Source organism: Physella acuta, unplaced genomic scaffold (assembly GCF_028476545.2).
Source record: "Physella acuta isolate Inbredline_101_S28 unplaced genomic scaffold, ASM2847654v3 ptg000813l, whole genome shotgun sequence".
Classification (NCBI taxonomy): Eukaryota; Metazoa; Mollusca; class Gastropoda; family Physidae; genus Physella; species Physella acuta.
Genome location: NW_026732331.1, coordinates 163,838 through 178,336, shown reverse-complemented (window position 1 = coordinate 178,336; position 14,499 = coordinate 163,838). Strand labels below are relative to the sequence as shown.

The window sequence follows — 14,499 nt, the reverse complement described above, 5'->3', positions numbered from 1 at the left end:
ATGAAATACCTTGTCAAATATCAATTAATATTTGTTTCTGATTTCAACTTTTAAAACCATTTTATACTAATTTAGTAGATCTAAGTTTGTTGTCTCTTTTTGTTTTCAAGCGACATTTAGTATTACCGCCACCATCGGTTGACGGAAATCGCGTCACTCAGCAAACAGAAAACATGGCTGGCCCAAGGCAAACACCATTAACCTGTAGTGGTCATACTCGCCCAGTGGTTGATTTGTCTTTTAGTGACATAACACCATTTGGATACTTTTTAATTAGTGCTTGTAAAGGTAAATTGGAATAATTGGTAAAACTCCTTTTTAGCGTATTTTATTTCCCGCTTCACGTTCACCTCCAGTTGAACGTATTTTTATTAAAATTTTATTTTATTCTTTCTTTATTAGTTTTTCTTACTATTTGTGAAATCTACTTAATTCTCAATTTAAACATGACAACTGAATAAAAAACGTCCATACTTTATCCTCTAGGCACTAAATTTGGGGGTTGTAGCGAGTTTAGACTAAATTATTGAATTTTAAATTTATTTGTCACTCACAGCTATGATATGACGGATCATCCATGACAACCTGGTTAAAAGTTGAAAGGTTTAACTTTTTAAGTGACCGTGAAATAGATCTAATTTTTTTTCACAAGAGAGTTCCTCAAAGTAGAATTGGCCCGTCTATCGTCGGGTAATATTTTTAGAGGAAAAAAATTTAAGAGAATGTCATCAGAAAAGAATTTAAAAAAAGAAAAGGCAGAAGTGATGTTTGAATTCTTTTATTTCTTTAATTTTATGACATTTTTTATTGTACAAAAGAGCAAAATAAAAAACCATGCCAGGTAAACGTATCCATTCAAATAGCGGTCACGTGGTCAAAAAAAATAAAAAAAATGTGGTTGTCATTTCTCGGTCGATCTTATAAAAAAACGGTTGAAGATATTTGATTTATTTTTTCATAGAATGATAAAACTAATAATGCTTTACTATGGAAATCAATTTTGTGAGAGGGAGATCTATATTTAAAAAGTTAAATTATTTTGAATGACACCGACTTTAAATTTAGCCTACATTCCCCAAAGCAATTTCTGAAAATGCTTTTCTGGCATATTTAACCTTGCCACCTATAGCATGTTTTTATAACGTGAAAACCCGCCATTTTACTCGTGATAAACATTTTTAAAAGTAATTCTAAGAAGGTCTCTGGAACTAAGTCGAAAAACTCGCCGGAAGTCATGGTCCGATCCTTACGCCATGTTCTGGTTAGCAACCAAGGACGCTTTTAAGTTAGTGAGCCTCCCTATTCTTTATCATAACTGACATAACAGTTCTGAGTTCATGAGTTCATAACACAACCGAAACACACCAAAACGTTAGGAAAAAGTTGGGTAAAATCACGATATAGCGTCCTTTATTATTCTGGAATTGTACAGCAGTAAAACCATGGCGTAGTCTGCCGAGCCGTTCTAATAATATATTTAGGAATGTTGGGATATTTTTCCCAATTACCATAGAATGATAAAATGTACACAGATTAATCCTATAATATACCCCATTGATAAAAATACCAAATTTATCATTCTAGGCCTAATAGTTTTTTTTATATGAATTTTTAAAGTTATGTATTAAACCTGTTATATATCACTGTAACATCGGATTTAATTGTGTGATTGGCTTTAGGCTTGCATACCACTGCTGCTATTCGAGATATAATTATAAAACTTTGCACATTAGTGCTAGAGAGTGTGGGCAATAGAAATATGAAAGTAAAATCAAAATTTGATGAAGGATAATTAGAACTAATCAAGTCAAATCAAAGTGAGGGGTGCTGTTCTATATAGGTCAATATGCAGACTGAAAGTCTATGTTTGTTTTTTTAATATTAAAATTGAAACTTTGCTAGAGGGTGGGGGCAATAGAAATATAGAAAAAAATTATATTAAGTATGACTGCATATAATTAAAAAGTCCTATGAAAGGGTGTTGAACCCTTTTATAGTAATTATTGTGACTGCAACGGACGTATGTCCAGAATGTTACTATAATAGATAGGATACATTTTGGTTATTGATACTGAAGCATGTAATAAGAAGAATGCTGAAAAATAAAACTAGGGATGGTGTGTTAAAGCACTCAACTACTAACATGCAAGTCTTAAGCTCAGATCTCAGGCGAGTCTGTCTGTGCAGCGTGCAGCATCCACCAAGCTCAGATGAGTAACTGACCTAAGGGAAAGTAAAGATAGCTTGGCAGAGAGCTAACCACACCATCACTTCATGTGCATGGGTCAAGAAACAGATAAACTCTACTTCAGCTGCTTTATGGATGATGGATTGAAAGGTCCAAAAGGGAAACTACTTTAATATACTAGTAATACTAGGGCCTTTATAAGACCCTATTGATATTTTGGTACAACTAAATTACTAATCAATAGAAAAACCTTAAATTCTTGTAAAAGTTTATTAAGCTAAGTGTTAATTTGTACCAAATCAGAAGTTACAGCTTCCCTGTCTATCTGCTTATATGAATATATATATTGGCAACATGCAGTGATTTAAATCCGTATTGTTTGTTGTTATTTGTTTTTTGTTACTTTTTATTATTAAATGTAAAAATTGTATCCTAAATTATTATGAATAATAATTATCATGCCTTTTTCATGTCATTCTAAATTCACTGCCTTATTAATTAGTACCCCCCCCCCCCCCATGTCAATTGCTGCACCTTTTGTTAATTATTTACTAATGAATGTCATAAGCATAATTATAACAAATAATTAAATAAGTTTATCACCAAGCTTCTTTACTTATCATAACCAATAATAGGCCCAGACTTACTTTATCAATCGATACATATAGTATATAGCATTAGTTATACTAAGAAATAGGCCTATAACTTATTTATAGTATAAAGTATAATAATATATTAAAGGCTATTAGTATTGCTAAATTAGCCTTAAATCTAAGTAAGTAGGTATGTGTGAAATGCTTAACACTATTTAATGTAAGCCTAAGCTTCTTGCCTGTCGGTTTTAATAGATAACTTGATCAACGTATTTTATCTAGTTTTAACAGTGCCACCCACAATTTAAATTCTTTCCAACTTCGAAAACTACGTCATTGGCATTAGTGCGCGTATTTTATCGATAATAGGTAATGCGGTGCTAAACCGACGCCATGGCGTTGTCAAGGCCGAAGCGCTAGCTCGGGGATTTGACATGTATGATAACTCGTAAGCAGAAGTAGTAAGTGCCATAAAACCGTTATTATAATAATATTTGTTTATTTAATGGACACTTACAACTAATGGCAAGACACTTATAAAGGGTTTAATACGTAAACTTATTTAAAATGTGACAGCACCGTACGGGACATGTTCGCGAGATAAACTCATTAGAATCGTGCGATCGATTTCGGCTTAAAGATTGTCATAATGGCGGTAATTTTCTAATTGAAACATATAATACGACTACACTAGAATATCTATTTCGAATATTTCTAAAAACTCGATTCCAACAGTGAGATTCGGCATTCTTCGGAAAAGGGCGAGTTTTTATAAAGACTGCATCGAAAAGTCCGGATGTTGAATACCGAATCGAAACAGCGGAAGTCGGAATGCCTACTATATTAAATACCGGTAATCTATAGTTTTGGGCACGTAAAATCGCCGCGAGTAGTAATGTGAAAAACAGGTGACTCCTTAAACTTCAATAATTATTTCACATTTTGAGGAGGATTTATGTTTTGAAAAATACAAAAATGTTTCCTTCTTTCATTATGTATGTACCTGTTTTTAAACAATTGAATTAAAACTTTTCAGTAATAAATGAAGACTAGCGATGTTTTCAACAGATGCAACCATGCTCATTTACTATAGCAGCCATCTTGTTAAAGTTTTATTTTTATAGACTTATAGCGCGATTCAGGCGGAAGTCACTCTATTTTACAAATGGCTGTTGTTTATATAGCAAATCTTGCTTGCAGACACTGCTGTTTAAAGTTAATTTGTGACCTATATTGATATATTTAGCCATTGATTTAGGTTTATTATTCATTTATCTATAATATTTGACACAAATATATCACAATATACTTCTATTAAAGCCTTGACAATGAGGTAACTTTTTCGTACATTAATAGCCGCGGGCGATTTTACGTACCCAAAACGATAGATTACCTAAATACCTATTGGGTAATCTATCGTTTTGGGTACATAAAATCGCCCGCGGCTATAATATAAATGAACTCACAATAACCCCAAACAGCAGCCATTTGTAAAATAGAGTGGCTTCCCCCTGAATCTCAATTCAATTGATTAAAAACAGGTACATAAATGAAACAAAAAAACATTTTTGTATTTTAAAAAACATAAATCCTCCTCAAAATGTGAAATAATTATTAAAATTTAAGGAGTCACCTATTTTTCACATTACAAGTCGCGGGCGATTTACATACCTAAAACGATAGATTACCAAATACTGTAAACCATCATTTCATTTAGGCTAGTTACTTTAATCCTATTTGCCGCCATAGGCCTATTATTTTTAATACATTATGTTTAAAAATGTGCATGGATTGATTTTAGTTGCATTTTAAATAACCTACTGTTTTGCTAATTATTTTGTATTTCTAATTATTTTAAGTGTATGTGCTAATTTTTGCTGCTACTAAACATTGTTCTATTTCTTCTTACTACTTTTAACTTTAGTAAATCTAATTGTCTTATTTTACTAGATCTAGTTGTCGCAAATCTTCTGTAAGTTTTTTGTTCTGTTTCTTAAAAAAAAAAACATTAATTACTACACTCGACTTTATTAATAATATTTAGATTTACTAATCTATATACTACTAAAAGTCAAGTTTGTTTACATGTTTGAATATTTATTTGTTTTTTTGTTTGTTTGTTTGTTTGTCCGATCGAGTATTGTGATATGTTCGACTCTATCTGGAGAGCTGTAAAATAGTATGTAGGTAGAGAATAATTTTTTAATGCAGACAGACTGTTAATCACAAATTTATTTAAAGACGTTAATTAATTTATTGATTTATTCATACGTAGAGTAACCCATTTTTTTTTAAATGTTAAAACATTGACTAAACTTTGTGGGAATAGTGACGTCACAGGTTTTTGTTTACTCTTTAGTACAATAAAATGGCGGCGTCTATCGAAGAAAATTGTGTTCCCATTCAAAAGTTTAACGCGTTCTAAATCTAATTTTCTGTCGGTCATAACTTTAACAATACGTTCGTTTGCTGTATTTATTACGTTCCAACACTTATATCAATTTTCAACTGTCTTTTTCATTTAGTTTTACGATAAATTTCTCTAGATCTAAAATCTGTCCAAGAAAGTTATTTATAGATCTAGATCTAGAATCTAGGACAATCTAGGTCAAATCAAAGATTTATTAGTTATAAATACAATAAAAAAAAACGAGACTTAAGCAAACCAGTCGTAGATCTAGAATATAGATAATTCTATCTAGATTTAGATAATAATGATTTTCTATATACTAAACTATTTTAGACCTTTATTATTTTATATAAATCTTTGTTTGGAATATGGTAATTTTGAAATGCTCGCTCCGGGCCTAATGATTAGATCTAGATCTAGATTCTAGATCTAGCAAGAAAAACTAAACTTAAGACTTAAGCAAACGAGTCGTAGAATCTAATCTAGATCTAGATAATTCTATCTACTACTAGACTTAGATCTAGATCTATGCGCGTAAATCAAGTTGCAAAAGGAGACTTAGAATATAGTATAAAAATTCACTTGTGACGTCACGAGTAAATAGCTAAGTTGGTAGCGTAGTCCGCTCTCATGCGGGTGGCACAGGTTCTAGACCAATATGTCAATAATATTTTTTTTTCAATTTTTTTTTTCTAGATGTGAATGATAAAGTTGCCTATCTGAACTTGGCAGGATACAGGGCAGGTGAAGTAGAGTTCATCTGTTTTCCTTGTCCTAAGCATATGAAAGGATAGTGTGGTCAGAGACATGCTCGGCTGGAATCGTTTTTTAAACGATAAAAACATGTTGTCTGAGACTTGGCGGGACACTGGGCAGGTGAAGTAGAGTTGAGTAGGTCACATGTGACGTCAGTATATGAAGGGATAGTCCGAAATCAGTGTTTTCGGTGTTTTTAAAAGATAAGAAACATATTTTTGAATGTGGGGTCTGTTTTTTTGACGATAAGTGACACTGCAGTAGCGTAGCGAGGAGGGGAGGCGGGGGGGGGGACGACACATATGTTGGGGCGCAAAAATGGTTTGGAAAAATAAATTGAAAGGTTGAGGGGGGTTCAAATCGAAAGTTTGAGTGGGGGGGGGGGGGTGCACATCAAAAGTTTGAGGGGGGGGGGGGGTTGAAAATCGAAATCTTGGGGGGAGGGGGGGGGGGGGTTAAAATCGAAAAGTTTGTCCCCGGGCGCCGGGAAGGGTCGCTATGCCTCTGAGTGACAGACGTGATGTTTTTTGATGGATGACCACCGAAACCCACAGTTATCCAACGGATGACGGGTATTCTAGTTGTTACTAATTGTCTGTCAATTAAACTTTAAATAAAGTTAAAACATTAATTTAATGCACATGACTTAATTTTTATTTCAACGGTCAAATAAACTGTGGTTTACGGTAACGAATGTTTACGAAACTCAACAAAAATCACCTGATAATTTATGACGCTATATCGTGATTTTACCAAAAATTGGGCTTATTTCTTTATGAATTTTTGTTTTCGTTTTTGATAATTTACTTTTGTCAAAACTTGAGAAAAATCCAAATTTGGAATAAAATATAGAATGTGCTGCTATGTTCATGTGTCAGTTAAGATAGATTTTCATGGCAATGGGTGAAGTACGTAACTCACAATTGCAAGGCGGTTAAGTTTGTATTGTAGATCTAGTATTGTTACAAGTATCTCCCACACATGATACTATAACAGTGGCGGAACTAGAAAAAATGGGCCACCCCGCAAAAAAAATTTTGGGCCCCCCCATATATATATATATATATATATATATATATATATATATATATATATATATATATATATATATATATATATATATACAAACACACAATACGAACATAGGATACTCATTTCTAGCCTGACCGGGTTCAGAAAAAAAAAATTCAATTAAATCTTATCACAACAACATGTCATCTGTATGAGTGCATTGGTCTGTTTTGAAAATCTGTTTTCATTTATGTTTGCCTTAATACTGCTAATCATTAAGTCGGTCAAAAGTATATAAATCATGAAGCTTTGTATAAGTAATGGTGTCTCGTGTTATGTTTATTTTTATGTTTTTTTGTATTTATATTATTAATTTTAACTGCACTTCATTTTTAAACTATACCATTCTTTAGTACTTTTTTAAAAATAATAATTAAGATAAGTAATTGTTATTTAATTTAATTATTACAAATCTATTAAAAGGAGCTTATGAGCAGCCCTATTTGACTATCTGAAAAAGGGAAATAATTTATTGAAGTGGTTTGAACGTTTGCCTATCTTTCACACTACAGCTTATGTGTATATTTAAAAAAAAAATTTTATGCAACAGCATGTCTTAGCTACTATATAACATCACTAATGTATTAGATCTGTTTGTTATTTACAAAACCACTATCAAGGTGCCAGTGACGAAACTAATATATATATATATATATATATATATATATATATATATATATATATATATATATATATATATATATATATATATAACACTATCATTCGTGTATTTTTTTGAGACGTTTGCCTTGTTTTCTAGAACAGTGGTTATTAAATGTAAAAAATATCGGCACTTTATTGCTTGGATATTAGTTGTTGGAGCGCTATTTTGTCAACACTACCACCGATTCGAGCCAGCTTAGTTGTTGAGGCGCTATCTATTCGCTTCTTGTAAGGCTAAGAGCGGGAGGGGAGGTCTGAGAAAGGAACTTAAAAGGGACAACAAAGCGCCGATGTGCTTTTATCCATCAGTACCAAATTTGGGATGGTCTCAAAAAGCCGTCTTAATATCTAGCGGCCTCTCGCGCATTTTGATGTTTTTTCAAAATAATTTTGCTGACAACAGCGTGTGTTTGATTGTAGGAAAAAGAATATACAAGAACGTGGGATGGTGTCTATAGAATAAAGATACTCCAACCTCAGCTACAGTATTCTTTTTTTCAAAACAACTAGATCTATCAGGTCAAAAATGCAAGAAAATTAATTTTAACTATAAAAAAAATGATTATGGGCGGCTGTAGTTCCGCCCCTGGATCATTGTATCCTAAATTTGATTAACTTTAATATATTTAGTGTTAATATAACTAATGTTCAATTAATACGTGTACTAATTATAAAACGATTAATAATATAAAGACGAGTCTTACCTTCCTTGTTTGAATTAGATTCGTCAAACAAAATACTTCATCAGGTAAATGAACAACTACTGACTAGTGACTAGATCTAGTGTCTTTAACAAAATGTGCAGAAGTGGACAGTTTACAATTCAGTTGTTCATAAATGGTTCGTTAATCTATGCATTACATCTTATTGTAAGAGTAAGGGTGTGGTGAGGGGTAGAGGTGAGGAGTAGGGGTGAGGGGGGGGGGGGATGAGGGGGAGGGGAGAGAGTTGGGAAGGTTCAAGCGAAGGGGACAAGAAAGTGCCGATAAATATCTACATCAATAGTGCCGACTTTTCCGGTCGTCTAGAAGACCAGGATAGTCGCCGCAACATTTCCCCAGCCCGATTTCAAAGCGTGCCGGCACAGACAAACTTCAGACGCTTCGCTAAAGGGAGATAACTTAAACTTTTACAAATTTATTGATACAGTTGTTAAATTGAAAATGAACGCAATTATAAATGTATGAGATCGAAATAAATAATTATATTTTTTTTTAGAATTCAGGCCAGTAGTTTAAACACGTAATCATAGATATGTATTTTAATAATGTAAACAGTATAACAATGCTTTTTTGTTCTCCTAATCGACGCCACTAAAAAGAACGGTAGGCTACGTCTTGGAAGTTGTCTATATGTCTGGCGGTCTCTCGAGCTATAGTCTGTGCATTTTTTCTCAAAGACGTTTGCCGACTATCATGTTTGTTTGTAACTGTAGAAGAAAGATAACTCGACCTCCACCTAATTTTTTTAAATTTTTTTTTTAATTTAATTTTTTTTTTAAATTTTTTTTTTACATTTTTTTGAAATTTTTTTTTTAAAATAATTTAGCCAGGATTTTTGGGCCCCCAATCGGTCTGGGCCCCCCCCGCGTTGCGGGGTCTGGCGGCACTGTAGTTCCGCCCCTGTACTATAAATAAACTTTAATAAACTCACAATAACCCCAAAACTAGCGTATGCTGATAATTTAAGTCACTGTGAACTCACGGTGAACCCTCGACCGTGTAGGGATTTTTCTCCCGATGACGATCACACGCTATTTATTTTGTATTTAATTGGAACTGTCCTAATGCTATTTTATGTTTTTTTTTTTACCTTTCTAATTAAAACTCACATTCATAAAAAAATAAGTAGATATCTAGCTCTAATCCTGGTGTTTTTCTAACCTGTTTCTGGTTGTTCGTATTTTATGTTGTGATGTGCACTGTATCACCAGTATAGGCGTGTCTGTGTGTTCACAACACCAATGTCAACTATCCTGTTGTAAAATATATCCTTTATGAGTTAAATTTAAATAAGCATAAAAAATAAGACCCAAAATGCCATAGCACTCATAATTTATATATATATATATATATATATATATATATATATATATATATATATATATATTTATAAATGTTTGTAGATGGAAAGCCAATGCTACGGCAAGGAGATACTGGAGACTGGGTTGGGACATTTGAAGGTCACAAGGGTGCAGTTTGGGGTGCAACTCTGAACAAAGATGCAACTAGAGCTGCCACTGGTGCTGCAGATTTCACTGCGTATGTCTTAATTTTATTGGAAAATAGATTCCTTTGTGAATGAGAGGTGTAGCATGTTTATTTACATTAGAAAAGGATAATTCTTTTGCTAAAAATTATGTAAGTGTAAAATTTTACAGTTTGAATGCATTAGAAATAAGAAAATAATCCAGTAAATCATTGTAGTATTGGTATCTTTTTGTATGGCAAGTAACAAACTATTAAGATAACTCCATACTGTAGTTAGACTAGTACTTGTTGCTTTGCTTATATTTTACATTTCAATTAATTTTTAACCATACAACTTTATAAAAAAACTTCTAGTAAAGTTTGGGATGCTGAGAAAGGCGAAGAGCTTCAAAGTTTTTCCCACAAACATATTGTTAAGAGTGTAGACTTTTCAACCGACAGCCATTATCTTCTCACTGGTAGCAATGAGAAGCTTCTTAGAATTTATGATTTGGAGAAACCAGAAGCAGGTATTGGGTTTATTATTTGACATACTTTGGTGCAATTTTCTAATCATAAAATTTCATTTGATATAGTATAGTTAGAAAATTAAAAGTAAACACTGTTCTTTCTTTTCACAGAACCAAAGCAGTTTGCTGGGCATACATCAAACATCAAAGCTGTTCATTTTAATCGAGAATGTAATAGAGTTCTAAGTGCTAGTGATGATAAGACACTAAGGTTTGTATTCTTCAAAAACTACTTGGGTTCGTGTTTTTATTCGTCAAAAACAATTTGGGTTTTACACAGAACACATTTTTTTTTTCATTTAGAGTTTGGGATGTTAACACATGTCAAGAGATTCATAAAATTGAAGTTTCTTCACCACCTGGAAGTCTAGAATTAACATCAGATGGCTCCATCTTCACAGTTACATATGGACACTACACTGCTTTCTATAATGCTGAAAAGTAATTTCCAAACTTTTCATATACTATTTCATTTTTATGTTTAGACAATAGTACAAATTATTAGCATTAGAAATTCATGATTTTTAAACTATTTTAGGTTTGAGCAATGGTTATTTGCTTTATATAGTACCAATAGTTCTAGCCTTACATTGTATTGATTTGATTTCAGTTTTGAAAAAATCAAAGAAATCAAAGCTCCAGCACCTGTTAACACAGCTTCATTGCATCCCTCAAAAAATTTCTTTGTATGTGGTGGGGAGGACTTTAAAATGTACAAATTTGATTATTTTACTGGAGCTGAGATCGGTAAGTTATTACATAATTTGGTTTTATGATAATTTTATGATTACATAATTTGGTTTTATGATAATTTTATGATAAAAGCTGCACATTTAAAATTTAGATCAATTAGCATTCCCTTATGTTATTCACAGAATCATTCAAAGGCCACTTTGGCCCTGTACATTGTGTGAGATTTTCTCCTGATGGTGAATTGTATGCAAGTGGTAGTGAAGATGGAACTCTTCGACTCTGGCAAACTACAGTTGGAACAACATATGGTCTATGGAAATGTGTGGCCCCAGACATTGACTGTGTTGACGTTATCTCCTCAGGGTCATCCAACACAAACTCATTAGTTAAAGTTGAGTCATGATATCAGCAACTCTGCAAAGATGAAAGGAGAGCTGTCTAAATGGTACATTGACAAACAAAATTTACATTGCAACATAATTTATTGTCCAGTGAGTTTGTACAAAGATATGATGAAGTACTTATTTGTGTATAGCCTTTGTGGAGTTTACATGTGGTACTTGACTGCACAAGTTTGTTCATTAAAAAAAAATTAGTGATGGTCCTAGGATTAGTTTTTTTTTTATTTTTTAATCCTCATTTTATTCTGTTTTCTTTGTGGGCATGGTAAATCAAACTGTCCATTATTTAATATGCTTGAGCAAATGTTTCATATAATGTATGCATTTGCCCAATATTAATATTGCTGACCACCATTTTTGTTTGGTTTTAAAATGTAATTTTAATTATAGATGGGTTTAGGATGTGTATATTCAGTAATTTGAACAGATGAAACAACTTAAGGAGGGAGACAATGATTGATGTTTTTATTTTATAATTGTGAATTTCAGTCTTCTGTTTTTTTTTTAAAAATAGTATTTAAATAGACAAATATGATAAAATTGTCCTTTGAAATTTTCATTAATACATTGTGAAAAAGAGTGTACATAAAACTTGTTTATTAAAATAATTCTGCATTTATTTTAACATATTTGCTGGTGTTATTTACTTTTATGAAAACCATTAAAGTTTCAGGGATGGTACATTTTGTTATTTGTTCAGTTGATAAACAAACACCATTTATATTTTTACATTTTAATTTGTGAGAAACGCCCCATGCAAAATCTTACAGCAAGTTATCAAAACTTTGCTACATTCATACTGTTTTGAAATTGCCGTAATTATTTATGTACCTTTTAAGACAGAAATATCAGGAAACTATTTAAAAAAACAAAAACTCATGTAAGGCATAGCAGATCTTTAGCAGGCATATTTCTGTATTACTCTAAACATGATTTTTCAATGTCCATGTAACACACTGGTTATTAAACTAATGCAGCATCAAGAAAAAAAAATTACATGGATTCATTCATAACAATACATTTTATTTACATCCCAAACATTATTATGGCAAAGTCAAAAGAAAGAGTAAGAACATACACATTCAAAATTAAAAAAAAAAAGTTGCCAGTAGTAGCCTACATGCTGATTGTCCAAAAAACTGAAAGCTAATCATTACATTTTAACAACACATTAAGTAGCTTTTTAATGACCTTATTTAAGTAGACTACTGTGAACGTATTAAAATGTTAATTTTCAAAATAATTTGTTATAGAATAGAGTCCAAATTTTATGAGCATTAATAGATTGATGGTCTCATTAGGCGAATTGCATGTAGACCATTTAGTAAATAAAATTGAAAAATTCACAGCTTTTTCCATGTTAAAGTAATACCATTTTGACTACCATAATTGTGATAAAACTGCTCCTCCCGCAAAAAATAATAATTGTAAGGACATAACAAAAGGCTATGCATAGAAATAGATTATATTATGCCAAAACAATGGCTTTTTCTCCTCCAATATTTTTAACTTTAAAGGGAAATTACAATATACAACACGGAACAAATAGCAAGAATTATTATGGAATGTATAGTGAAGCTCACACAATGCTATAAGTGCGGAACAACTTTGATCAATCAGCAATATGTTTCATTAGTTTTTTCATGACACTAAAATGTTTCATCAAATAGAATAGTTTGGTTGAGTACAAGTATGCTTCAGATTGTTTTGAGATCAGTTTGTTCATGTACTAAGTGATATCTTGGGCCACAACCTAGGTTCTAACCTACAATAAATAAAAACCTAAAAGCAGTGTCACCAAAGAGGTTTGTAGTATTCCAAAGTTTAGATTAATAATTTATCTTGTGATGTAGTAAAACAAGACTAGATCTAATTCTTTCTGGCAAGTTTATGGATCTTATTAGGAAAATGTTAAAAATGGTAATGTACAACCAAAGCTAAAACATAATGGAAGGAATCTGCATAAATATTTTTAAATCTGGTATTTCACTTGATAAATGTATTTTATTCCCTTTAATCACAACAAATCAAGTATAGTTACTTTTTATTTACTGAAGTATACTATTTACATTTAAAATACTGGTTCATTTAATTAAAAAATGAAGAAAAAATTAAATTGATTTATAAAATTGATTCGTCTAAATTAAAAAGTGAACACAAGTCAAAAATTAAATTTTGTTTTCCTTCAGCAGTTATATTATGACCAAAAATATATTTACATTCATGAATATTTATTTGTTATACAAAATGCAGTATTGAAAGATCACGTAGTAGAAAATTGCTTATTATAATAATATAAAAAGCACATTTTCAAATCATTTAGTTATACTTCAGTGGATAACCATTGCACAGCATAAAAATAAAAATTACTTACAGGTTTGTAGAACATTTCAAAATTTTACCAAGTTTTAACGTTATTTGATTACCTTATGAGTAGGTTATGATTTGATTATCATGAAATCTTTTAACTTAGGAAAATGACCCAATTATTAATTTAAGCTTCCAAAAAATATTTCTTAATATGGAAATAGTTTTTTTCTTTTTTAATGTGAAAATATGTTTTTAATACAGTTATGAAAAATTAATATTAATGGCACTTTAAAATAAATGTTTAGCAAATTTTATAGTTATCAAAAATACATTTTTATCTAATTAAGGTACAGTTGAATAGGAATGTCAAATTTAGTATTGCAAAAATTAAAAACATCATTTATTATTGTTAAAAAATATAATCTTGTATACATTAGCTACATCTCAGTTTGACATTTTAGCTTTATTTTAATATTTTGTTAATAATTTCTAGGCCCTGATATCCTGTCATACTGATGGTGTCCCCTGTTGCTTGAAGGACCATTGTAACCATAGTTTTCATATCCATTTTTTCCTTGATATCCTGGGAGATCATAAATATTTGCTTGATCCACATTGCGTGATGAGTGTTGATCATAGAGTGGTAAATCTGTTGCATATACTTTTGATCTCTGTGAATTAAAATTTTTAAAAAT

The 14,499-nt window shown here is 31.4% G+C and overlaps 2 protein-coding genes across 6 annotated transcripts in view; one reads left to right on the top strand and one right to left on the bottom strand.

The window, feature by feature from the left end:
* Positions 1 to 127: 127 nt before the first annotated feature.
* On the top strand, positions 128 to 12,175 carry LOC131951452 (serine-threonine kinase receptor-associated protein). The gene is made up of 7 exons (XM_059313869.1): positions 128 to 288; positions 9,807 to 9,942; positions 10,246 to 10,400; positions 10,512 to 10,611; positions 10,704 to 10,841; positions 11,011 to 11,147; positions 11,276 to 12,175. Exons 1-7 carry the CDS (start codon positions 174 to 176, stop codon positions 11,494 to 11,496), a joined length of 1,002 nt encoding a protein of 333 aa, XP_059169852.1. The 5' UTR covers positions 128 to 173; the 3' UTR covers positions 11,497 to 12,175.
* The window catches only part of LOC131951450 (disintegrin and metalloproteinase domain-containing protein 10), a 43,199-nt gene continuing 40,440 nt past the window's right edge, over positions 11,741 to 14,499 (bottom strand). For 4 of the 5 annotated variants that reach the window (XM_059313863.1, XM_059313866.1, XM_059313865.1 and 1 more), the window contains exon 19: positions 11,741 to 14,475. In XM_059313863.1, the coding sequence (XP_059169846.1) occupies positions 14,284 to 14,475 (192 nt within the window). In that variant the 3' untranslated portion in view covers positions 11,741 to 14,283. The remainder of the gene's footprint in view (positions 14,476 to 14,499) is intronic. The other variant, XM_059313867.1, reaches the window with a different exon arrangement.